This window comes from Sarcophilus harrisii, chromosome 2 (assembly GCF_902635505.1).
Source record: "Sarcophilus harrisii chromosome 2, mSarHar1.11, whole genome shotgun sequence".
Classification (NCBI taxonomy): domain Eukaryota; kingdom Metazoa; phylum Chordata; class Mammalia; order Dasyuromorphia; family Dasyuridae; genus Sarcophilus; species Sarcophilus harrisii.
Genome location: NC_045427.1, coordinates 249,180,643 through 249,198,376, shown reverse-complemented (window position 1 = coordinate 249,198,376; position 17,734 = coordinate 249,180,643). Strand labels below are relative to the sequence as shown.

The following is a 17,734-nucleotide window of genomic DNA, read 5'->3' as shown; positions in this document are numbered from 1 at the left end:
CTCATAACTTGAGCAGGGTGGGGAAGAAAATCAGGAAAGACCTCATTTGGATGAGAGTATCTCTGGGAGGCTCCTTTATGATGTTATGACTACATAAGACCAGAAGAGTGAGGGTTGGAATCCTTATCTGGGCTTAGTCAGTAGAAGTTAGTCCCATATGCCGGGTCTTCTCCCTACCTCAGAAAAGCCCCTCCCCCATCCTCACAATCTGACTCCTTGCTATACCATAAAATGGGTTTGATTGGGTTATTTCCTCATCCCTGATCGAATCAGTCTCTGGTGACAGGAAAAAGGGTTCTCTGCCCATTTTTGAGGGGTACAATGAAGAAGGTCTCTAGTATCAATGGCCTGGTCCTCTTCCTTCTTGCTAGACCAAGTACCAGAGAGTCTGATGTTCCCTTTTCCATGGGTGGCCGTCCCTCTTGCCCTTTGAAGGAGCTAGCTAGAGGCCAGTGTGGTAAAAGCTACTCATCCTGGGTCTGAAGGGCAGGAAAGCACCAGTTCAGCCCTTAAGGGCCTGATAAGGAGAGGAGGGGGAGCAGTGCTTCCCCCAATCCCCTGTGCCTGTTCCCAAGCGCTTCTCTGCCCCAGTTTATGACCTGATTGCCTCTGCTTGAGGCTACTATCCTCAAGGACATCTTGGGAAGGGGGCCCAGCAGCATCTTGCGTAATTGAGACACAAGTTCTACCTTCACTTTGCTTGCTCAGGCTCCACCCAACTCAGTCGCCGTGACCTGAATGTTGCATTTATCTGGACCTGGACCTCTATTCAACAGCTTTTAGTAATTCTGATACAAAAAACCAGAAATCGTCAAGCTTGGTAAGGCTATGAAAAGACAGGGATGCTACTGTCTCATCATTTTTATGGGCCGGATAAATCCACCTTTTCAATGAGTTAGAAAAGTCCCAGGTATCAGAGCAGAGGTGTAGGCTCCTTGAGACTCTTTTAGAATAATAGAATCATCATAGACCAGCATAGAAAGAGACCTTACAGATCATCTAGCACAGCTCTCCCTCATTATACAGAAGAGATTTAAAGAGAAGGTCCCAGATCACAGAAAACCTAGACTGGAAACAGGTTTCCCACTTTCAAGCTGTTCTCCCTCGGCTCCTGCTACCTCTACTACTTCACAAATGCTAAGAAACTCCAGTGGCCCTATTTATCCTGAATGAGAAGATATGTTCTTTCAGGGACCAGAGGCGGGACTGTAGATTTGGCCAGAACAAGGGAATGGAGGGAACGGTTTGACAGAGCCCATTCTGCCATACCAAGACAACCCAGCCGCAGTGTAGTCTGCAGTAGCTCCGTCGATGTCCCTTGTGCTCTGGCCCTCATCACTGCCAATCCATTAGCACGCCGGCTCTGCCAGTTATATCCCTGCTCCCTAGCCCACTCCAGCTTTGAGCTACTAAAGCTCTTCTGCCCACTTGGGACACTGCTGCTCATTCCTTCCCACCTAAACCTATTGGATGTCCTCGGGCATAAGAAGCCAATGATCCCACAAATTCCCATCTGTGCCACTTCCCAATTACCAATTCTCTCCTAGCTCTCTGATGAAAAAGGTTGCCTTTCAGCTGTCTTTGAGGGTCTAACCTCCAGCATCTTGCCCTGGTTGGCTGGTTGTTCATGGTCTTACAACCACTGGCCCTAAGGGCAGAGCCAAACTTGTGTCTTTCTCGCATGCCAGGCAGAGGACCACTGATAACACAGCTGAGGATGGAGCTGACCATTCCTTCCTAACTTCAGTGCTTCTCTTTTGTCCATCATGGAAGCCCTGGCTGCTCTTTTCTAAGTCATTCACCTGTATAACCAGTACATCCTTCTAATTAACCCTCATGGGGTGGATGACAGGGAAATAGGCTAAGGTATTTCTGGAACCTGCCATTGGGGTCCAGGGATCAGTGCAAGCTCAGGCTTAAGTGGCCTGCCTCCCCCACATCCCATGGGGCCCAAGGGGCACATCCCTCCCCTCCCAGGAATGCATTTTATAGCCAGATTGTCAGCATTGGCTTGAGGGCTGAGGAGGGGAGTAGGAAATCCTAGGAAATGCTGCTTCTCTGGGATCAGCACTGTGTAGCAAGAGTAAGCTGATAACTGGGGCAAAGTCCCCCCACTTGGGGTTTCCAAGCTCTACCTGCTCCCTGGTCATTGCAGTCTGTCCTCCCTCTTGACTTCTATCTGTTCTCTCCTCTGCCCTCATTCCTCTTCACACAGCACCCCTCTTTTTCTCCTTTGCTACCCCCCCTCCCCTCTGAAATTTCCTCTGTCCCAGAGAATATGTACCTGCTCCTGCTCTTCTTCCTGGCCCCATTTTCAGGTGAGTTATTAGGGGAGACAGTTCTGCTAAAGAATAGGGCTAGGGGAAAAGAGGTGGGGGGATCTAGATTCTTCCAAGAAGAGTGATGAAGGCACTTACCTAGCTTGCCTGGGTCTTTGGGAGCTGGTAGATGTGCCTTGAATGGGAAGAGTGGGAAGAGGAGCTGGAACCAAGTCTTTGAAGAATGCCAGCTCTTCCTGAGCTACCTAGCTCCCAGAAAGAAAATACAAATCTTGGGTAAATTAAAAGGATCTCTGCCCAGCCAGAAAGAGATGATCCTAGAGTCATCCATAACTGTCAATCTCTAAAATGCTCAGTCTCAGGATTCCCTCCTGAGGATGGGACCTTCTGAAAGTCCCCTGGCTGAGGGAGATGCCTTCCCTTTTATCTGCTTTCTTAAGCAGACCCTATCAGGCATGGGACATAGTAATTCATTGTGTTTCACTTAATTTTCAATTCAAAATTCCCTCATCTTACCACTGTAATATTTAGATACTTATTTAGCTTCTTACCCTACCTGGTTTGGATTCCCAGAAACCTGTGCTTGAACCCCTCCTTATAGGAGGTATCTCTAATGCTGAGATCTTGGAGAGCTAGAATTCCTGCAGAACCTCTCCTGGGTTCCAAAAATGTCCATGTCTCAATTCCCCTCCTTCCCCATCTCTCCCCGCTCACCCACCAGACCTGAATATAAGCTATTAGTATACTGAACCATTTTAATAGGCTGGAAAAACCTACCCTTTCTAGGTCCCTTTCCTTATCTTTCCTGGGTCTGATACTTGTCCTAGGAGAACCTTCACAGTTAACAGACCTCAAACCTGGCATCGTGCAAACTTCCCTCAAGAGACATTCTCATTTTAGGGCATATATACCTCCTGCCCCTATCCCAGTTTCAAAAGGGAAAGGATAGTAATGGGAGAAAGGTGGAGGGGAACCCAGAACCAACTCCTAGCCTTCTCTTCACTAGCTAATACATTTGTTCAATCTGTACTAGCAAGTCACTCCTCGAGCCCTAGGAAGACCACCTGCAATTTTGTGTGTGACTTCTGGGACTGCTCTGATGAAAGTCAGTGTGGTAAGATATTACTGATGTCCCCTTTTATGGAAGAAGCTTTAACCTGAGGGACCCTGGCAGGTCAAACTCAGTTGTTCTTCCTCCCCTACCCCTTCTCCAAATTCTCCCCTGGCCTCTGCCTCCAGAAGACATGGTATGAAGGATCTCACTGGTCTTTCACCAAGGAGAGGACAGAACACAAAAAAAGTTCCATAGCTGTAGCTTCCCACCCCACTATCATCGTGGTCCTAATTGGAAACTAAGGGAATATTACTCTCAAAGCATCTTATTGGACACCTCTGAGCCTGACGTTGGAGGGAAAAGTAATACCAGTCCCTGCCACTCACTCCCCATCCTAAGGCTAGAGGGTCTGATTTGACCTAACTCCCTGGGCTCCTCAAGGTTACCACCAAGAGTACTCTTCCCTGCATTCTCCTTTCGCCTGCGACTTTGAGGAAGACACCTGTGGCTGGCAGGACATCAGTACTTCTGGCTACCGCTGGCTCCGGGACCAAGCAGGGTCGACCTTCGGGAGTCCAGAACTCCGCTCAGACCACACATTTGGCACCGACTTGGGTAATCTGAGGAGGAGGGTTTCTGCTCCATCCCAGTGATTCTCAGCTATCCTCTTGAAGACCATCCCTTCACCTAAGGCTCTCACCCTCTCTCCTGAGTCGGGTCCTCTTTTCTCAGGCTGGTTTATGGTTGTCGGTACCCACCAAGGAAAGGAACCAGCCACAGCCATCTTGCGCTCCCCTGTCCTCCATGAGGCAGCCCCTACCTGTGAAATAAGGCTCCGGTACCATGGAAATATCCAAGGTAGAGGCCACCAGCTACAACCAACCTCCTTCATCCTCTCTCCCCAATACCAGATGAGCTCCCTCTCCAGAGTCCCCTGAGACTTCCATTCCTTGGTTACTCTGTCATACAACACTATACTCCAACCCTAAATTGTGGAAGTCCTTGGGAAGAGTTTGAAGGGTGGTTGGAAGTTCCAGGTAGAAAGGACTTTGGGGGGAAGAGTTCTCCCAAGAGGAGAATTAGGAAAACTTGAGTGAATTATCTGGGAATCTTCAGGGAAAAACTATTTTTTTCCTCCAATAAACACATTTAGTGGGTGTGTTAGACAAAGATGAATAAATAAAACCCAATTCATGGCCATAGGAAGCTTACAGTCTAAGAGAAATGGAACGGCACTGGATACAGTAATATGTGCCTTGCTTGGCCATACATATTTGCTTACAAAGGGGAGATAGGAAAGAGAGAAAATAGATTTTTGTTCATTTAAAAAAATAAAAGAAAAAAGCATTAGAGGAAGGAGCATGGGGTAAGGAGTGTGTGTGTGTGTGTGTGTGTGTGTGTGTGTGTGTGTGTGTGTGTGTATGCTCTTTGAAGAGTCTAGAAGAGCCTCAGGGCCTCCCCAAAAAAAAACCTGAGAGGAATCCCTAAGGCCCTTTTCTTTGTAGATGTGGTGAATCTTCAAATAGAGCTAACGCACAACTCAGAGACGCTCATGTTGTGGCAAAGCTTAGGGCGTGTGGGAGGAAGTGGCTGGCAAGAGCTGGTGGTGACCACGGGCCGCATTCAGGGAGATTTCTGGGTAAGTGGTGGCCCCGAGACAAGGGCTGTAATACAAGGAGAGTCTGGGGGTGACCTTGTAGGGGAATCCCACACAGGCTTGGCCAGAGCAGGCTCTGACATTCCCTTCTGCCCTGTCTCCCTAGATCACCATCTCTGCCACACGAAATGCCACACACAGGGGAGCTATGGCCCTGGATGACATGGAATTCTGGAACTGCGGTCTCCCCTGTAAAATCCCCTGTTCCTTCCCCCTGCTCCCTCAGGCCTTAGCCCAGGGTTCTGGTCATCAGTATCTCCCCCATCTCTAGACCAGCATCCTCCCCTCAAGAAAGGGGTACACCCCAAGGGGTGGGATCTCAGGCCCCCCTGCTTCCCCACAATGTGACTTAAAGCACCCTTCAAGTTCATAGGGACTCCTGGGCAAGCTCCACTTCTCTACACAGTTTTCCTGATGTCTCTCTCCTTGCCCCTGGGTCTGGGACCACTCTCTTCCTCTGCTCAGCCCCTCAGAGCAGCTGTACCAGTTCCCAACAGCACTGCAACAACTATGCCTGTGTGGCATTAACTCAGCTGTGCGACGGAGAGGATAACTGTGGGGACGCCTCCGATGAAAACCAAGTCTCCTGCAGCAAGGGTGACAGTGGGAAGGGCACGGCAGGGGATGGCGAGGGGAGGACAGTGGGTGAGGAGAGGGGGATGTGCCCTGAGCCTTTCCTTTCCATCTGCAGTTAACCATAAAATAACAGACTTTGAGAATGGTCTGGGAGAGTGGGAAAACACTACAGGGTGGGTGATAACCCGAGGTTCCGAAGCCTCTGTAGCCTCAGCCGAGCCAGTCCGAGACCACAGCAAGAACAGTGCCTCAGGTAAGGCTGGGCCCAATGGGTTTGGAAGCAGTCTGTGGAGTTGGAAGCTTGAGCCCACACTGCAGGAGCTGCCTTCAGAAAAGAGCCCTAACCTCCAGCACAGCCTCCACCATTTCTAGTCCTCCCAGGGCTCCTCTTGCTTCCATTGCCTCCTGAAACCTCATCTGCCTTCTAACTCCCTCTCCACTTTTTCACACCTCTGCTCCAGGATCTTTCCTACTCACCAAGGCTGATCAGGGAACTCCTGCTGTCTTGGTGAGCCCAGGGTTCCATCCTTCAACTACCAACAGCTGTGTGGTAAGTCATTCAGGGCCAAGACAACTTCCACATGAGGGCCATGACCGGGGAAAGGGGATGGTGATGGCTTTTTTCTGGTTCCAGTGTTAGAGACTCTGAGTCCCTCTGGACCCATTGTCAGGGCCAGGCAGGATAGAGCAAGGACCCTTTCTCCAGACTGATTTCCATCTTCACCACCCCCCAGTTTACCTTCTATTACTACCTGCATGGTTCTGAGGCTGGAAGCCTACAGCTGTTCCTGCAGAGCCAGGACCCTGAGTCACACCAGATGAATCTCATACGGACTCGCCAAGGGGACCTGGGGGCTGCCTGGGTCCGGGACAAAGTCACCCTCTACAGCAAGAATCCCTTCTGGGTAAGTGGGATCTTGGCCTTGATGCTGTGAAGAATTCTGGTCTTGAAAGTAGCATCAAATGTCTGATTCAACAATGAATTCAATCCAATCACCCTTTTTTAAAGCCCTTGTTAAGGACAGATTTCTGAAGCACCAACACACAATTACTGTCTCTCAGTGTCTGTGGCAGGGAGGGGGAGATGTCTGCAGTTTAGTTTGGAACACGCAGTTTAGGGAGCATGGCCATATACTCCCCTAAAGACTGGACGTACAAACAGGTGCTGATCTCAGTAGATTCCTACTTGTAGATCTATCTTTAGGCTGTCAGAATAGAATCTTTGTCCTGAGCTCCTCACCCCATCAAGGTGTCCACTGGACATTTTCAACTGGATATCCCATAGGCATGTCAAGCTCAACATATCCAATATTCACCTCTCTCTCTAATCTCCCTATTTTTATCAAGTCTATCTCCATCATTCTCATCACCCAAGTTCCAATCCTCACCCAAGTAATCCTCAATTCTTTGCTCTCCCTCACCATACCCACTGCTATATCTAATGAGTCAGCTAGTTTTGTCAATAGCACCTCCACCACATCTCCTGTATCCTTCCTCTTCTTTCCATTCTCATGACTACACCCCTAGCCCAGGCCCCCATTACCTCTTTATTGAGTTATTATATTAGTCTCCTAATTGGTCTCCCAGACTTGTTTCTCCTTGTGCCAATCCATTTTTCACAAGGTCTGAGCACATCCTATTATCTTTAGGCTAGAATGCAGTCTCCTTTGGTTGGCAGTTTAAACCCCTTACAATCTGGCTGCAGCTCACTTGCCCAAACTTACTGCGCTTTACATCAAGCATTCCATGGTTCTGTCAAGCCGATCTACTAGTTTCTTCCCATACTTGGCTTCCTTTCTCGCATCTAGTTCCATTTGCACAGTCTAGTCCCCAAGCCTGGAATACAATCTTTATTCTCACCTCCACTTCTTCTGGTCTCTGATTTTCTTCAGACTTCAGCTCAAGTACCACCTGCTACATGAGGTCCTTCTCGATCCTTGGAGCTTATAGTTGTCACTTAGTATCCTTGGACCCAATATCAACTTTGTATTTTCCTTGCACATATTTGGACTTATATTTTGTTTCCCTCGATGGAAAGTTAGTTACATGAATGCAGGACTTTTATTTTTGTCTTTATATTGCCAACACCTCACATATTTCCTGACTTATAGAAAATAACTTAATAATGCTTACTGATCGATTGATTTAGGGTTAAAAAAAAAAAAAAGAATTAGTCTTTGTTAAGAAGAAAAGAATCAGCACTATGTGGGAGGGATGTCCCCTGGAATTATGAAGTGAGCTCTCTGTTGCCTCCTGACAGATCCTCCTGAAGGGAGAAACCGGGCCTGGAGGGGTCGTGGGCCTTGATGATCTGATCCTAAACCAACATTGCAAACAAGTGTCCAGTGAGTGACGCTCCCACCCTCATCCCTTCTGTGAGCATTCTGCCTCTGCTCTCAGCACCCTCCTGCTGCTTCTCTTCCCTCCCCAGAGCAGCCAACTCCAGGAACTGCTGGGGACCAAGGGCTGTCACTGTGCCCTTTCTGCTTTAGTGGGACCCCCACAGATAACTCATTTCATCCTCAGAGGTTGAAGACATACGTCCCCCAGCCACCTCTGCCCCTGACATGCCCCAGCACCACCAAGGCACCAAAACTGGCCCAAGGACTCCTGCTGACATCTTCTGTGAACCTGGTCAGTTCTCCTGTGGGGAACTGTGCCTCTCTCCGGAGCAGCTGTGTGACTTTGTGCCCCAGTGTGCAGGGGGTGTGGATGAAGAGAACTGTGGTAAAGACCATGTTCCGAGCCAGGACAGGACTGCTGGTCCCTCTCCGCAGGCCCAGACTCTCCTTTTCATGGGGTTTCTGCTTTGGGCTGACCTAACTGGGGGAGAGAAGGGTGGTCACGAGGGTCTGATTGGGTGGAAAAGGGCGGGGAGGGCAGAGGAGTTCTCTGAATGTAGTTGGGATCGGTGTCTGAGCATGTTGCTTGGTTTCAGGTGGAACAAATTTTGAGTCAGGCCCTGGGGGCTGGAGGGATGCCAGCGTGGGTTCTCTCCAGTGGCAGAGGATCCGTGCTCAGGACAGCTCTGACCCCAAGACCGATGCTCTGGGGAATGAAGCTGGTGAGGTTCTCTCCCCGATCCCTAATGGGAAATCATTCCTTATACTGCTCTGTTCTTCACTACCTGCTGACGTCTTACATTCCTCCCCCTTGCGGAGTTTCAGTGAACCCCCATGCTGAGAGCTCTCCCTGCCTCTTCTAGCCCTCTCCTAATCCAGAGGACTCAGGGTGGTGGGATAGAGTCATGAGCTGGGAGGAGGTATTTCTGATCTGATGGATCCCTACATTAAAAGCTAATTGTTTCTTTCCTCAGGATATTTTCTGTCAGTGCAGAGGGCCTGGGGGCAGCTGATGGGGGTAGCCAGGGTGCGGACCCCTGTTCTAGGTCCATCTGGCCCAGGCTGTACTCTCAAGATGGCCTATTACCTCCAGGGAAACCCACAAGGTACTTTTCCATCCTTCTTCCCATCTCCAATTCACTTCTAACCTTACCCTCTGCCAAACGAGCTCAGAATATGGCTCTTCTCTGAACTTCCCCATACCTGAGTTTCTACCCCTAAAGTTGTCACCAATCCCTCCTTCTCCCTGTCTCCTATCACAGAACGTACCCCTAGCTCTTTTACTTCCTGCATATTCCTTGCAGTAGGGTACCAGAAGTAGTGTGGGCTTTCCTCTGTCCTCAGGGATCCTGTCACTCGGTGTGATAGAGGATGGCACCCATAAGTTGGCCTGGAGCATTCAGAGAAATAGCAATGCTACATGGACATGGGTGACAGTGCCACTTGGAGAAAGGATGAGGCCTTTCCAGGTACCCAGACATGGTCCTAGATAAGAAGCATTGGGTGACAAGGACTGAGGGGACTGGAAATGTTTAGCTTGGAGGAGGGAAAACTTCAGGGATTACAGAGGTGATCTCATCCAACTCCTCATTCTGTCGATGAGGAAAGTGAGTCTGAGAGCTTGAGAAACTTGAATAGCATCACAAAAATGATAAACAAGAGAACCAGGATTTGGACACAGCTTCAAATGCATAACTATTTCCCCAGCACCATGCTGCTAAGCATCTGTAAGGCTGTCATGGAAAAGGTGCTAGATTGGTTCCTGCCCCCAAAAGGAAGAGCCAGGGAAGATAAGTGTATAGTGGTAGATTTCCACTCAACACGAGGGAAAATTTGCTAACAAAGAGACCTGTCTAAAAGTGGAACCAGCTGCTCTGGGAGGGAACAAAGTGCTTAGTACTGAAAGGCATCAAGCAGAGATGAGACAAAGACAACTAGAAGAAGTACCCTCTGAGAGCCCTCCAACTTTGAGATGAAATGACATGATCAAAAAGACTCTTGTGTTAATTTATGTTGTTTAATTGCATGTATTTGTTAAAATGGAAGACTGAGTGGTAGCTTAGTAGACAGCAATAGATATGCAAAAGAAAAGAGAGTATCAATGGGACATTTTGGAGATGCACAGAAAAAATCAAGAGACATGTAAAGAGAACACAATTAGAATGATTAATTTAAAACATTATTTCTTAAGAGCAAACTGTGCAAGTTTCTTATATAATCTTGCTCTTTGAATACTATATTAATTAAAATAGCAAATATTTATAAAGGACTTTCATGTTTGCTAAACACTGCATATATACCATCCTATTTAATCTTCATACCAACCCTATAAAGTAGGTACTGTTATTATTATTACTACAGCTAATACACTGTTATATTATGAAGTTGACTAGACAGTACAGTAAGTAGAGTATTGAATCTACAGTCAGGAAGCCCTGGATTCAAATCTAGATCCAGGCACTCACTAAATGTATGACATTAGGCAAGTCACAACCTCTATCTGCCTTAGTTTCCACATTTGTAAGACAGGAATAATAATAGTATCTACCACCTAGTGTTGTATGGATCAAATTATATGATATTGATAAAGTTCTTTAGCATAGTTCCTGACACACAGTAGGCATTTAATAAATGCCTTTTCCTTTCTCCTCATCATTCTCATTTTACAGATAAGGAAACTGAGATTTAAAAGAGGTAAAATGACTTGCCCACTGCTACACAGCTAGTATGTATCTGAAACAGAATTAGAATCTAGGTGTTCAGTCTTCTTTCCCACTATGCACCCTACCAGCTTCTATTGAAATATGTTTGTTGATTGATTGTAACAATAAGACAGTTTAAAAATCAAACAAAAAAAACCTTGGAGGAAAGAGGCTGCTGCAGCCTCCCCTCAGTCACTTGTAGAGACCTCCCAGAGGTAAGGCAGACTGATTGAAGTCGGAGACACAGACTCTGGCCCAGAGACAGTCGCATCATTTCTTTTTTTCTCCTTATTTCTTCCCTGACCTCCCACACACACCCGGAATCTTCCTCAGCTGGAGCTCCTGGGGCTGGTGGTTTTCAGTGCCCCAGGGACCAAAGGGATCGCAGTAGATGAAATTACCTTTGTGAACTGCAACCCCACTGTGACCACAGAGAAAGACACAGGTATCCATACCACTAACAACCTATGCGTCTTCCCCCTCACACCCATATTCTCCTAAAATCTTCCTTTGGAAACCTCAACCGGGAACCCCAACCCTAAAGGGCAGTTCCCAGAGGGGAGACAGGGATGCGCAAAAGGGAAGGGGTGCTCTAGTTTTGCTCAGATGGGAAACAGATTAGTTGGGGGGTAACTCTAGGTGGGAGAGATTGGGGCGTGGGATCTGCCACTTCACAGCCGCTTCCTTGTCTCCCCTCTGGATAGAACTCTCATGCAACTTTGAACGGGACTCCTGCGGCTGGTATCCTGAGCACAAAACCGATGCCCTGTGGCGAAGGACCTCGGTGCAGGGCCCGGGCTATGACCACACCACCAGCCAAGGTGAGGGCTGGACCCGTACCCTGGGCACCCTCTCCTTTGTGCTGCCTGCTGGAAGGGAGCCATGGCCTCAGCAAGCAGGGGAGGTACGGAGAGGAGGGAGACTAGCGGGGAGGAGGGAGGACCTGCCATCCCCCTCTCCCTCTCTCTCTCCAGGCCACTTCATGTATTTGGACCCGACGTCCCCTCCCGCCCGAGGAATGGGGGCCCGCCTCCTCACGGCTCCCCAGGTTTCCCCGGCTCACAACGAATGTCTCTCCTTCTGGTACCACCTCTATGGGCCCCAAATTGGTGAGCAGCCCCGTGAAGAGAAGGGATGCACAGGAAGGGGTGGGCTCGCACAGAAGTGAAGTGGACGCCTGGGGACCCCGGTGGGAAGGCTGGGCTAATGAGGTCGTCACCGCCTCCCCAGGAACGCTGAGCCTGACTCTAAGACGAACTGGAGAGGCTGATACGCACTTGTGGGCACGCACAGGCACTCATGGCAACCGGTGGCACCAGGCCTGGGCCACCCTCTCCCACCCTTCAGACTCCTCCGAAAAGTACCAGGTGAGACTCCTGCAGCCTTCTAACCTTGGGGAAGGCTTGCCACCCCCAGCCCCACAGTTAGCTCAGTCCCAGCCAGGCCACAGACCAGTGTGCCGGGCACCGTGCTGCTGTTTGCACAAATAGGACAAAAGCAGCCCTTGTCTTCAAGGACCTTAAATTCTAACAGGAGACTTGAGGAAGAGAGCACAAAGCTGAGTTTGTCACCCTGAGCTCCAGGGACAAGAGGAGCTTGGGCTCCAGACTTGGGGCCATCATTGAGACGAGGGCTTCCAGCTGAAACCATCCATTAGTGATGCCCTGGGCTGGAAAACCGCAGCCATGATTTTCTCTTCCCCAGCTGGCATTTGAGGCTCACAGGAATGGGTACCATGGCAACATTGCAGTAGATGACATTACTGTGCGGCCGGGTCCCTGCTGGGCTCCTCGACGCTGTTCCTTTGAAAACTCAGACTGTGGATTCTTATCTAGTGGGCAGGGAGCCTGGCAACGACGGGGCAATGCCACGGGCAGCACCATAAAGGGCCCACGTGCAGACCACACCACAGAGACCCGTGAAGGTGATCGAGGATAGGAGTAAAACCACAATGGTGGGGGGCAAGGGTAGGGAGGGACAATGGGAAAAAGGGTGCCTTGGATCAGAAAAGAGGTATGGGGCAGGCACTGGGATCCCCATGGGAATTGCTGGTGTGGTTCTCTACCAGGACACTACATGATAGTGGACACAAGTCCAAGTGCCCTGCCCCAGGGCCAGACAGCCTTACTGACCTCTGAAGAATACTCACCCCTGGCCCAGCCTGGATGCTTAACTTTCTGGTATCATCTGAGCCTCCAGAATCCAGGTGAGGAAGGAGCTGGCAACTTAAGAGAGGATGGAAATCAGGCAGACGGCCTCTGGTGTAGCTCAGGAACATCTCCCTCTCCAGTCCCGTCTCCCCCCCTCCCCGCCCCCGGGAAGAAAACACCCACCCCACAAGTGAACGCAACTTTTTACTGGTTGTTGGGGACTCACCTGCAGGGCCAGAAAAAATAAAGCCAATTGCTGCCTGAGCCCATGTCACAGCCAGTTCTCTCTGGGAGCCCCGGAGCTTGGAGCAGAGATTCCAGACCCACAGGACAGGTGTAGGTAGTTGGCCCTGCCTTGCCCCCTTCCTCAGCTTCCCACTGGGGTATTCCCAGGCACGTTCCGGGTCCATGTGGATGAGGGGAAGAGACGCCAGGTATTCAGCGTGAATGCCCCTGGTGGTTTCGCCTGGCGCTTGGGCAGTGTGGATGTCCAGCCTGAAAAAGCGTGGAAGGTGAGTGAGTGGCGCAGAGCTGTAGGAAGTCTCATAACCATCCCCCTTTCCACCATGGAGTGTCCAGCGAGGAGGGGGGCTGGGCTTGGGCTTTTCCTGGACCCTTTGATCTTGAGTGTCAGCCAGACTGATACCATGGCGCTGCCCAACCCTCTCTCTCCCCCTCCCCAGGTGGTATTTGAAGCAGTTGGAGCTGGGGTGGAGCACACGTACATGGCTGTGGATGATCTGTATCTGAAGGACGGCCTATGTCCTCAGCCAGGTAGAAATCCAGGATGCCCTGTGGCCTCAGGAAAGTCCTGAAGTGGAGGGGGAGCATGACAACCCCCAGGCCAAGAAATCCCTACTAGAAACAAGGAGTACCATGCTTGTGTCTCATCAGCACAGCACGGGCTCTTCCCCAAGTCCTTCTCTGGAGAGGGCCCAGGACGAGGTTTTGTAGGCTGCCGGACTGAGGCCCTCTGAGGCGCTCCCTCTGGCTCGGGGCCGCGGGGACCAGCTAACAGGGATGGGGGGGGCTGCTTGCAGGATCCTGTGACTTTGAATCGGACATGTGCAGCTGGAGTCACACGGCCTGGCCAGGCCTGGGTGGCTACAGCTGGGACTGGAGTAGTGGGGCCATCCCCTCCAGGTACCCCCAGCCTTCCGTGGACCACACGCTGGGCACTGAAACTGGTGAGTGGTTAGAGTGAAGATGTGCGCATTGGGGCTGTCTGGCCTTCTTGGTGGCCAGGAGTGCTGGATGGAGTTCTCCTAACCCCCACCTTGGGTCTAGCTGCAGAGAAAGCGGGGATGGACGGTGCGGGAGTCTGTGCCCCAACCTATCATCTCCCTCCCCACGCTGGACACATCTAACTCTCAGGCCCCTATCCTCCCCTTCTGCCCCTAACACTGCCTGAGTCCCCAGGGGAATAGATGCAGAAACTGACAGAAGGGCTATGGGCTTTGAATGGACTTCAGGCTCTCTTAGGGAGGGATGCTGGGCAAGGGAGTTGAGGAATTACCAAATCACCCGATCTGGTGGGGGGTACCCTGCACCCTGCAGGACCCCTGGTGCCAAAAGCGAGCGGCTCAGGTGCCCAGCTCTGTCTCTCTGGTTCCCAGGTCACTTTGCCTTCTTCGACACCAGTGTTCTGGGCCCTGGGGGTCGGGCAGCCTGGCTTCAAAGTGAGCCTCTGCCTCCCACTCCCACGGGCGGTTCCTGTCTTCGGTTCTGGTACTACATGGGCTTTCCGGAGCATTTCTGTGAGTGGAATCCGCATGCAAGATGGATGAGAAAGGAGGGGGTTCAGATAGAGGAGGAAGAGAAGGGGAGGGCTAATTTCCTGTGGAACAAGGAAGGCCTCAACTGTGAGAGGCTCCCTCAGCCCCTCCTGGTCAGGTAGCCTTGATTAAAGGTAGGACAGGGGGCCTAGACAGGCAGTTCTAACCTCACCCCCTGGTGTCTCGGCAGACAAGGGTGAGCTGAAAGTCCTCCTACTTAGCTCTCAGGGCCTGCTGATTTTGTGGGGCACGGAGGCATATCTGCGCCAACAGTGGCTCGAAGGACATGTCCAGGTGACGAGCCCGGTGGAATTTCAGGTAAGGATAGAGACTGAAGGGAGGGGGAGGCAGTGTGAGAAGGCAGAAATGGACAACAGCTCAGATCCACACTGCCCACTTGACTCTTGACTCTTCTACCCTTGGTAGATTATATTTGAGGCCACCCTGGGGGGCCAGCCTGTCCTGGGCCCCATTGCGCTGGATGACATCGTGTACCAGGCAGGGCGGAGCTGTGAGCCACCTGTGCCCACTAGAGGTGAGCTGCTGTGGGGATCCGGGCTGGTGCCCCAAGCCCAAATGCCTGGTGGTATATGGCCTGGTGCTGTGACTGCAGCAGGCCTATTTGGGTCTATAAGGAGACAGCACCCTGCTCCGCGCAGCTCCCTCTCCCTTTCTGTTCTCCTGTCACAGAGGCCCGGGGGAGATGAAGTGCTCAGACACGTTACCCCCTGACAGGGATCTTCTCCCTCTGCAGGAGAAAGTCCGGGCCTACACTAGGGCAGGCACGCACCCAGGGTCCCAGGGCTGGCTCCTTAGCTTGAGTCTGGAGCAGTCAGCTTGGTAACTGTCAGCAGCTTCTCAGAAAGCTGCCCCTGCAGCAGGACGGGGCCTCCTCATCGGGGCTCTGTCCTCTACCCCTTCTCTTCCTTAGGGTACACTAGCCATCTTTAAAAGGGCTACTATGTATTTGCACGTGTGGGGAGGGTTGGGCAGAGGTGTGGTGGCATGGAGTGGCCCTCAGAGACCTTGTTCCAAGGGAAAGCTCCAGAGAAACAGCGAAGGCGCTCGAGGGGATCCTCAGGAGGGGTGCTTATCTTGGGGCTTGTCTCCAACAATGGACAACTTGCTCAATATTGTTCAAAGTCCAAAGTGTCTGCCATCCAGAGGTGCTCCTGTGGCCAGGAGGGCCTGGCCGGACAGAGAAGGGCTCAGCCCCTCGTGATCAGGGGAGCCCTCTGCATCCTCCTCTTCTCCGCTCACAGAGGACTCCAAATCTGCCACCATCCCTGTGGTGACGGTCACGCTCTTGGCTGCTCTTCTCCTGGGGCTGCTGGCCTTTGGCATGTGGCGCCGGATGAAGAAAGGAGATCACCCATTCAAGAAGCAGGAGGAGACCACCGCCGCATCTGGCTTTGATAATGTCGTTTTCAACTCGGTAAGTCTCCCACAAGAGAATTTATTTGTGATGGTGGGGGGAGGAGCTGGGGACCAAAAATTCGGGCTTCCCTCTCCCTCCTGACAATCTTCCCTTTAACTTAGAGCAAACCTTTTTTCTTTGAGCTCTGGTCCCCCAGACCTATAAAGCAGGAGGTGTACAAGGTATAGGAAGGATGCCAAATGCTTGTCTAACCCCAGAGTGACCCCACAGAAAGCATCCGGACTGGTATCACTAAGCTGGATTCAAATCCTTGGGCTTGGGCTAAGCCTACATTTCCATCTGTACAATGAAGGGGTTGGATCAGAGGTCTCCATTTTTCAGCTCTAGATCTATGGTCCTAATCCATGGGAGATATTTGGCTGAAAGGGACCAGCAAATTGGGCAAATATGACACACATTGCCTATTTTTTGTTGTATGAATGTGTCTGCCAAGTTGGATGATTATCAAGAGAAAAGTTAGATCTGCTATTTAGCTGCTAACAAAATGATTTCCACATCTGAAGAGGGAAGTTTGTTCAAGAATGTATACTAAACTTCCTTGTGTGTTCTTACACAGAACTCTTGTGCTGAACATGTTGTCACTCATGACTTTTATTTGGGGTTTTCTTGGCAAAGATACCACAGTGGTTGGCCATTTCTTTTTCCAGATTAATTTCCAGATGGGGAAACTGAAGAAAACAGGGTTAAACGACTTGCCCAGAATCATGCAGCAGTGTCTGCAGCTAAATTTGAACTCACAAAGATGAGTCTTCTTGATTCCAAGCTCAGCTTTCTATCCATTAAGCCACTGAACTATAATCCAAGTACCAATCATATAGCTCTTTAAAATAACTCCACCCTTTCCATTTCAGGATCATGTCACCCTGCCCCCAATAACAGGTGATCAGACTACCACCCCAGATGCAGTTCAAGACATTTGAAAGAAGATCACTTGATATTTGTGCTGTAACTTCAACTCCAGGTATAGGAGAAAACTAAGATAGCCCCTGTTGGGACATGGTCTCTCTCTCGACATAGAGGAAAGCCAGAGATGTTTAGGGTAACAAAGTCACCAAGCACCGGAGCTGCATGAGAAATATTTGATGCAAAAGTTAAAACTTCTGGAAATTCATTCCCATTGACCACTATTTTCTATATAAGGTAGTCTCTATTTTGGTTTTGAACTGAGATTTGACTGAGTGGGAAGATGGACCTTCTTGTTTTTTGAATAAATACACTTTGTAATGTTGACTTGTTCAATTCTGCAGAAATTCATCTTTAATACGTGAGATTGTCACAGAATGTTTGTCAAAGATTGTCCCTGAAAGATGCTTTGTGCTAATATTTCCTAATCGACAAACTAAAACCACCTCCATCATATTGTAAAAACCTATACCAAACAGTATTTCTACTTAGGCTTAAGCATTATGAAACAAACACTAGATGTTTGTCCTGGTGGTACCATTACCACCAGAACCGACTATGAAATGATTCTGAAGTTATATCTGCTTATTTTGTATGATAGAAAGCTGAATTAAGCAAATTTGCTAAGAGAGATCCAACAAATAGGCAAGATTAGGGAAAGGCACAATGATATTACAAAAACACAAGAAAACAAGAGTATGAGACTAAAGGGAAGTGGCAGGCTGGTAAACACTAAGGGTATTTTTATTCAAAGGAAAAAAATAAACATGATGCAAAGATTAGTAATAGGTCTATAAAAGTCCATTCTTTTCCCCCATCTCTCCTTAGTCATACTCCTATTTATTTTTCATTTCAAAG

The 17,734-nt window shown here is 49.8% G+C and overlaps 1 protein-coding gene across 1 annotated transcript; it reads left to right on the top strand.

Annotated features, from left to right (window-relative positions):
* The first annotated feature begins 3,230 nt into the window (after positions 1–3,230).
* On the top strand, positions 3,231–16,893 carry MAMDC4 (MAM domain containing 4). Its single transcript, XM_031949277.1, has 29 exons — positions 3,231–3,393; positions 3,775–3,948; positions 4,066–4,191; positions 4,839–4,972; positions 5,097–5,181; positions 5,456–5,635; positions 5,682–5,819; positions 5,974–6,116; positions 6,301–6,471; positions 7,827–7,911; positions 8,093–8,293; positions 8,505–8,630; positions 8,883–9,014; positions 9,253–9,377; positions 10,944–11,055; positions 11,315–11,431; positions 11,585–11,719; positions 11,841–11,977; positions 12,315–12,534; positions 12,679–12,816; positions 13,154–13,272; positions 13,444–13,534; positions 13,801–13,947; positions 14,377–14,517; positions 14,726–14,853; positions 14,962–15,255; positions 15,467–15,530; positions 15,798–15,970; positions 16,825–16,893. Exons 1-29 carry the CDS (start codon positions 3,231–3,233, stop codon positions 16,891–16,893), a joined length of 4,068 nt encoding a protein of 1,355 aa, XP_031805137.1.
* Positions 16,894–17,734: the final 841 nt, after the last annotated feature.

Bases quoted from the DNA above. Each gene is read 5' to 3' on its own strand.
- MAMDC4 (XM_031949277.1), top strand. From the start codon at position 3,231: ATGGGAGAAAGGTGGAGGGGAACCCAGAACCAACTCCTAGCCTTCTCT. The intron at 11,056-11,314 runs GTATCCATACCA...CCCTCTGGATAG, and splicing joins GACCACAGAGAAAGACACAG to AACTCTCATGCAACTTTGAA. The intron at 12,535-12,678 runs GTGATCGAGGAT...GTTCTCTACCAG, and splicing joins CACCACAGAGACCCGTGAAG to GACACTACATGATAGTGGAC.